Below are 8681 nucleotides of genomic sequence, written 5' to 3'. Positions count from 1 at the left end.
GTTATTACAATTTATAAATACGGTAACAATACTTTCAAAACTTCAGAAATAACTTTGAAGATTGAAGGGAGCTATTAAACATAATTCATCAAATTTCCTTTACATTTTGTAATTTCTTGGCTGAAGCACTTTAATGTTCGGGCTGATTTGTAAGTCTTTAACCCTTTTGAACTAACTTTCTGTTCAAATCTCGCCTAAACATCGGTTATTATAAGTGGATAAATTTTCTAACTTTCCGGACATCGAGCGGTTTTAAGCTTAATTAGATATTGATTAAAATATTGTGTCCCTTGTCTCATTAAATATGTTCATAAGTTTATAATAAAATTGTAATTTAAGAGTTTTGATCAAAGTAACAGTAAAAAATCGCTATATTCTAAAAAACTGTTCAGTAAATAGAGAGCAATAAATAAGCTCACATTAAGGATATATAATAAAAATAAATCCAACGCCTGGATTTTTCTTAACGGTAAAATTAACGGTAATTTTTTACTGCGATACCTCTTCCTTTCTTATGACATCAATTATTCTATAAATATACATAGAGTTCTATCTAATCCCAAAACTAATAAAATATACATCCCACCTAATCTTTTTTTCTTTCTGGTAACAATGAAAGAATGGTAATATGTTTTTATAATTTCTAATTTCAAATAAGAATTGAGAGTACACATTGCACCATATGGTTGATAGGTTCTAACGTCTTCGAATGAATTGATACTTATCAGAAAAAAGATGACAAATTTCAAACTTATCATACGTAGAAAAAGCAAGAAAAAAATGTAAAATCCGAATTCTCGTAACATGACGGAAAGTATAGTTATTTTATTATTAATAACTAATTGAACTGTGGCTTTAAACGCAAAAATTAGGAAAAATTATAGTTCTCCGATTGTTCAAAAATACACAAACATTATTTATGTTAACGAAAAATTAAATAATAATGAGTTTTATATTCCTACTTAATTAATGATTTTTTCCCTATACAAGAATCTAGCCCTCTTTACACGCCCTTAAAGGATGATTTTCGAACCTATATCGAATAATCGAATGCGGACCGTACTCGATGCAACCGATCAAAGGTCTCCATTAACTAACTAACCAACAAGAGCCATCTCAGAGATGCGAGCAATATTCAACGCAAGACCGCACCTGCGTTTTATACAATAAAAGCAATTTTTGTGGCTTGAAAAAACGTCGCATCTTGTTCAGGACACCGAGTTTCCATTCGGTTGTTTTGATAACAGATATAATTCCTTGGATTAATACAGTCGCAGACAATACCTGGCATAGCAATTTTGCTTTGTATGACTATAAAGAACAGGAGAAAATGGTAACTTTTAAGCTGTGAAAGCGTTTTCTTTGTATCAAACTCAACAAGATTATCAAAACCCTATTTGGCGATAAGTTCTATCGTCCTATCGAGATCAAAAACAAGATCTCTCCGCCTCTCCTTAATTTCAAAAAAGCACAGAAGCGCAACCATTAACTAAAACGCAAAGGCTACGCTACGTTTAGGAAACTGGCAATCCAGGTGCAAAGCTGAGGTGATGTTGGCAACTTGGAGAGAAGATTTCTGCATCATAGTCTGTAGAATGCCTTTTAGATATCTTCACACCAGCGGTGTTATAGATACGCTGGAAGATTACCCGTAGACCGTTTTGGACGGAATCCATACTGACGACAACGATTAGACAATGATCTTCTAGATAACAATTCCATCACTAAACAAAGTACTAAAGTGACAGCTATTGGCCGATAATTTGTCGGGTCAGGCCGATCCATTTTTTTGGGAACCACTTGCACGTTAGCCTTTTTCCAAGCTTCCGGCATATATCCTATAGAAAGAGACAAATGGTACGGGCACGTTAACACGGGAGACAGCTCCGCTGCACATCTCTTCAGCACTATAGCTGGTATTCTATCAAGACTGCTAAGCTGAAATCACTTTCTGTAGGTCAAGTGATTGCAGCTCTGTATATCGCACATCACGCTAGGCAGCGATTTAAATATAATGCCTTACATTTAAATCGCTGCCACACGGAGTTACTATTAGTGGCAGCGTACCACAATCATTGACCACAGAGTTGTAAGCAAAGAGTTTTGCCAGGAGATCGGATTTTTAGACCAATTGTATTCTTTCTCCATCACAATGTGGGTAAAATAGTCAATAATTTGCCCTGAATCAATTGTTTGGGCTGTGCTTTGATAGCCAGTCAGTAAGTGAATGGATAATTCCATTTTTTTTATAAGCTTAGAAAATATTATTTAGTAAATAAAGAACTTGATCATTCATAATACTTCAATTTGATCTCCACTACTAGAAAGACTTTATTCCGGAAATTAAAAGAAAAATATTGTTGCTTAAAAAAGATAGTTTAAAATATACTCAGATTTTTCATTTTCCTTCGAAATTTAATTTAATAAGACGAAGTGGAGCTACCCATTTCAATAGTAAAAAAAATCCTTCGAGATATCATACTTTTGACATCAAATTCCTTAATGATTACTGGCATAAAACAGCTGTGTATTTTTTAACTACTAAAATTTTTTTTTTTTTTAAATCTTTATAATAATTACCATTAAGTCGACAATGTGATTTTGACGCGTTCACGACATGATTATAGAAACCTAAGTCTTGACGAAGCATCATGTTTTATAACAAAGTAGGTACTTGTTTTGTATCTCAAAAGTTTTAAATATGGTAATTTAATATTGTTATATCTTCATCGAATTTGGGACGAAAAAAGTTTAAACGTAGCTAAAATTAATTTGCATACATTTTGTTTCCCCCGTGGCGTTGGTTAAACTAGTGGTGTTTGTACAAGTTATACTGAGAATTGATTTTTACTCGATTACGTTTATTTGCTTGGAATTGTAAATTAAATACCTTATTAAAAATATAATTAAATTCAATTCTCAGCATTTAAGCCGAGTTATTCGTACGAGCACGAGTATGCAAATATTGCTCGGCAAACTCGCCGAGTATCGAGCAACAATCAACGAGCTCCTACTTTAAACATATCATTTGCGAATAAAGTTTTTTTTTTCATAAAGCAAGAACAAATATATAACATTTAAAAATATTTTGACCACGAACAGAGTAGTAAAAGTTTCGAATACAAATAAAAATTTTTGATTTCATGTTCAGTCACGAATTTGGTATAATTTTATTATCTTAATAGAAGAGAAGTCGATGCCATTAAATAAAACTGTATATTCCGACTTAATAGTATACTTATCAAACGAAGTGTCTAGTCATCCGCTAATACTATAAATTAAATTAGTTAAACGTCTGATTATAGGACGGGTAAAATAAATGAAATAAAAAAGTCGGTTAAGTTATAAATAGATTTTTATTGTAATCGAACCATTCATTTGTTTTATATTTCGGGTTCACGGGCGACTAATTTATTTTACTCATTTGTTTTGGGGACTATAAAAATTAACCAATTGTGAACAATACTGATAAAGATTACAAAGTTGAATAGCTCTTTTATAGTTATAGCCGTATGAATTCGCTGGCAAAGTCAGCATAGTGTGCCGTCATGCTCATCATCAATCACTGACCCTCGTAAAGACACTCGATACGAGGACCGGTCATCAACTATCAAACAGACTACAAAAAGTACAATAAAACTTGCTTTTTGTGCAAGTTGTTAAACTGCGATGGATAAAATAAAAGGCGACTGCATGGAGCCGAGCCGACCAATGTTTCTGAATGAATTCTGTCGAAAATGTTCACAACATGAAAATATTTTTATGAAATGTAATGCTATATCTTTCATTCTTGTTATATTTTGTGTATTTAATTGGATTGTATTTTATATCTAAGGCTTTAAAATTATATCCCATTGCTGGGTTAAGGTCTATTTTTAATTCTTAGGTCTATATTTAATTTTTGCTAATTCCACCACGCTGCTCCAATTTGGGTTATTCGATACACACAGATTTCCTCGTAATATTTTCCTTTATACTTCAGTACGAGACGAGATTAGACATGTAAATTATGCGCATGAAAGTTCAGTAGTGCCTGCCTGACTTGCAAATTCTTCAGTTAAGACTCACGTGTCCTCATGACTTCGGCTTCCTTATATTACCGATGTGCTAGCTACGGGACCACTATTTCAACGATACTTATTGCAGTTCAAGAGTTAATGTGAGCTGACAAGTAATGCACGAAACACTTTAATATTTAATATTTTGTTAAAAAAAAAAATGCAATAAAATAATTCTATAAGTTTATGTGAAAGCAATCGATTCTAATAATATATACTATTAGTCATGAATTTTATAAATAAAATAAATTGTAGACAAGCGCGCTTCGATTGAAAAGGCTTTCAATCAAAATATGAAGGTAGATAGAGTAGAGCGGATATCGCAAATCTGCACCACCTTCACAAAACCGTTGATTAATATGTGAGTGCACGCACACTCGATAGCGCTTAGCAATTCAGCAGAGTGCTGTTTCGATTAAAATGCATTCTGTACGCTTCGTGAAAATTCAGCGATTGTATTCCTTTTTTATCGCAGCAATACATTCAATGATCTGACCTTATACTAAAATCTGGGTGTGATATGATAAATATCAAATTTCTCTTTATCATCAATTGAATAAGCCGAGACGGCCCAGTTGATAGAACACGTGGAGCTTAATGGCAAACGTTTGAATATTATTACTTTTTTAGTAATTTTAAATGAGGCAAATCAGATGGTTTAATTGATGGTGAAAGTAAGATGACCATAGTCCATGGATATAAAGATAGCGTTGCTTTGTTGTTTTCTTTTTTTTTGCATTAAGAACGAAGATACGACTATAATTAATAAATATTACAAGATAATACAGCGAGTATTGATGATGAAGACCAATTTTTAAAAATTTCTATTTCGATAGTGAATCCAACGTTTGTTTTTAATTTTAATTCCAGATACACAATTGTCTTCATATTTTTAAATCCACCAACATGATGAAGTAATAAACTACAAACCTCTTATGGAATGGAAGAGGTCTTTACTTCATAGTGAGAAATCTACGAGCTGATGTTATTATATACTAAAAATTGGAAACCTATTTAAAAAATACACAAATTATAATTGCTAAGTAAAATAAACATTGTTAAAATAATACTCCAGGATTAATTGTACACCACTGGTTTCCTTTTGCGATTATAATTATAAATAGTCTCAGTATTTTTGTTCTCAATTTCAAGAAAATCCCTTATTCTCATGTATACGAAATGGCCGGAACGTGTAAGCCTGAAATATCATTCTCTAAAATCTCGGTTATGGTTTTACATTTGTCGCAATTCACAAATTACCCAACATACATTCGCATAGTACATAAATAATGTCTAAAAAAATATACATTTCTTGTATTATTTATGTGATAGTGTCATCATAATGTTGAAAAAACTATTTGGATAGCCATTTCTCTAAATTAAATTTTTTTTTTAATAAATTAAGTTTTTGCGTTAGAATCGAAAGAGATTTCGTATAATATAAGCTTAATATATAAACTTGATGTTTTGTACAGTTGAAAGATGAATCGATAGAAAGTCGTTTGTTAGTTTATGACGAGTGAAAAGTGCCGGCATTTTAAATTCGAAAATCTGATATGAATTATTTCCGTTCAAGATTTTGGTAAACAAACGTAAGTTCCTTTTGGCGTTCGCTTTGTCCCATTTACCGCTTTGTATTGCATTCAGTGAAATTTTATTTGTTTTGTATTCCAAGTTCCCGGATCAAATTTAGTTTTTTCATTACATCTCATATTTTCTACTGCAATTTATTCTGGTATGACGATAGTCCTCATATATAATCTTAAAATCCTTTGCGAGACTAGCAACAACTTTAAAAAAAAAAACTGGAATGTATCTTGTAAATATTACACCAAATGTTACCTTTTTTAATTACTGCTTGAATTTATAAAACAAAGACCATTATAGTTCAATTCCAGTAAAAGTCAAATGAAATCGAACCAAAATATTTTTCTATAATCATGATGTTCCATTTGCTAATATCTAGAGTTATTTTAGTTGTAGAATGATGTTATAGTTTTTTATAAACATAAAACGTAAACGTTTAATTATTTTTTTATAATTTAGACTTCTTTGTTTATTCCGTTAAAGTTGATTCTGCACTGGCTAATATACACGTGCAATAAATACAGTGCGAATAAACCTTAACGTCCTTACCTTGGCTATCACAACATATCAGTATACTAAGTAAAAAGCAACAACATAAGTCAGGCATCCATTATTTCCTTACTTAGAGTAGAACGTGCTAATGGCCCTCTTGAAATATGTTTTCCCTTTCACTATAGGACGATATAAAAAGCGTCGGTCACATCTGTTACGAAATTCACGAGACACGCACGAAACTGATTTTTACTCCCTCTATTTCATTAAAATTTCGCAACAGATGTCGGTAACAATACATATTATAGATATTTTATTTCTTTACGTTATGAATTTAGTTTATCGGAATTGACTTATTGAAATATTGTAATAATATTAAATGTCTGTGAGTAGTGTTTTGTTCTTTGATTTAAGATAAACAGTGTTACGGAAATGTCATATACAATTTCATTTTTACTTCGCTCACTTAATATAAATAGGATTTTTTTGACAGATTAATAGAATAAAAATATAAAAAACTTTCATAGATAATAAATATTTTTAAAACAAATTTTACATTGTCAGTTAAACGAAAAAGTGAAATTTGATTTACTCAAATACCTAATTTTATTATTGTAGTTTAATACAAGAAAACTTAACAAAATATATATTCGTCAATAGAAATCAATTTTATAATCTACAATATACTATTCACACATATACATTAAAGAACGATATAAGAATTGCTTGTTCTTAAGTGTTTATTGACGGACACATATCTTCTTCAATAATATCATGACTGGCCTTTTTTTTTTTTTTTTTTTCTCGCTGGAAAAACGCTTTACGCGCTTCCCCCACGTGGTGGTAAGTGGGGGGGTGTGTGGGACTCCCCGGAGCCCTGGACGCGGAGTGCGCCCAGGTACGCCGGGTTTACCCACTAAAAAACCAGCGGTACCCTCTCCGTCTTTCGGCGAGCGCCACGGGATCGCTTACGCATGCTACCGTGACGCCCTGACGGTCGGCCTCCAACACCTAGAAGGGGTTCTCAGGGTACTGAGACCCTCCTAGTCCCTGCGACGCCTATTGAGGCGGGGGGAGAAGGTGCGCGTAGCGCTTCTTCCTCCTCCCTGGTCGTCTTCGGCGGAGCGGGTCTGCAGCGGCATCCTCTTCCCGCTCCCGCTCTGCGGCTTCCTTCTGCGACATCACGTTTTCGCAGAAGGAGCGCATCGCCGACCAGCACGTCTCGCTACTGAGCATTTCGTTGACGATGCTCGGCAGCGAGAGGTCTCCGCCCATAGTCGCCGCCAGGGTGTGCCTCTGGGGCCCCCACGCAGCACACTCACTCAGGGTGTGGTGCGACGTGTCGACTGGCGCACCACACTCGTGGCAGGAGGGTGACACCTCCCGCCTCGCTATTCCGTGCAGGTACTTGCCAAAGCACCCGTGCCCGGTAAGTACCTGTGTCATCCTGAAGGTGAGTGTGCCCTTCTTTCTCTCGACCCAGCGACTCAAGTGGGGACGGATCGCCTCCACTGTCGCCAGGCCCGCCGTGGGTGACCCCAGATCCTCCTGCCATCGGACGATCAGGGCTTTCTGGGCTAGAGCCCTGATCCGCCCGACCTCCGCCGACCCTGGACGGTCGCCGCGGTTCCTCGATTCGACCCGGAACCGGTACACCTCCGCGAGCACCTCCGCCTGGAGCTCCCAGGGAGGATCGCCCGCGAGAAGTGTCGCCGCAGTCCATGACACCGTACGGTACCCTCTGATGCCTCTCACCGCTATGACCCTCTGCGGCTTCCGCAGCAGGGCCCGATTGTGAGCGGTGAGGGCGTCAACCCAGATCGGAGCACCGTACAGCGCCATCGACCTCACTACGCCGGAATAAAGACGCCGGCATAGCGATCCCGGTCCTCCCACATTCGGAAGGAGGCGGCCGAGAGCGGCGGCGGCGTTGATGAGCCTCGGGCCGAGATGGACAAAATGCTGCCCGAAGCTCCATCGACCGTCCAGGATGAGGCCCAGATACTTCATCTGGGCCTGCACCTTGATCACCGTCCCCCGGACGGTGATACTCGCCCCTCGTGGGGGTCCTTTCCGTGGACCGTGGAATAGAAGGGCCTCCGTTTTATTTATGGAGACCCTCAAGCCCAGCATTCCCATACGGTCCACGGTGAGAGCCGTTCCGACCTCGGCGAGGCGAGCTGCCTCCCGAAAGTCCCGCCCAGTCGCCGTGACGAGGGTGTCATCAGCGTAACACAACACCCCCATCCCGGGAAGGACGGGAGCTCGCAGGAGCCAGTCGAAACCGACATTCCACAAAATTGGGCCGAGAACCGACCCCTGTGGAACGCCGCAACCTACCCGACGCCGGACCAACCGCCCATTGACCCCCGCCCAGAGGACCTCCCTGTCCTGGAGGTACGCCTCCAGTAGCCTCCTGAGATAGGTCGGCACCCCATGGTATCATGACTGGCCTGCCCGTTCGCTTCAAAGCAGAAACTCAAAAAAACAGCTCGTGTATGTTGAAAAAGCATTTCGTCTTTTTCATATTAGAATCATAAACGA

The 8681-nt window shown here is 37.4% G+C and overlaps 1 protein-coding gene across 1 annotated transcript; it reads right to left on the bottom strand.

Annotated features, from left to right (window-relative positions):
• Positions 1-1514: 1514 nt before the first annotated feature.
• On the bottom strand, positions 1515-8147 carry LOC125068343. Its single transcript, XM_047677446.1, has 2 exons — positions 7794-8147; positions 1515-1637 (listed from the first exon to the last, which is right to left on the bottom strand). The coding sequence occupies exons 1-2, from the start codon at positions 8145-8147 to the stop codon at positions 1515-1517; spliced, it is 477 nt and encodes a 158-aa protein (XP_047533402.1).
• Between the last annotated feature and the right edge of the window lie 534 nt (positions 8148-8681).

This window comes from Vanessa atalanta, chromosome 13, assembly GCF_905147765.1.
Source record: "Vanessa atalanta chromosome 13, ilVanAtal1.2, whole genome shotgun sequence".
Taxonomy (NCBI): Eukaryota; Metazoa; Arthropoda; class Insecta; order Lepidoptera; family Nymphalidae; genus Vanessa; species Vanessa atalanta.
This window is presented reverse-complemented; position numbering and strand designations above follow the sequence as displayed.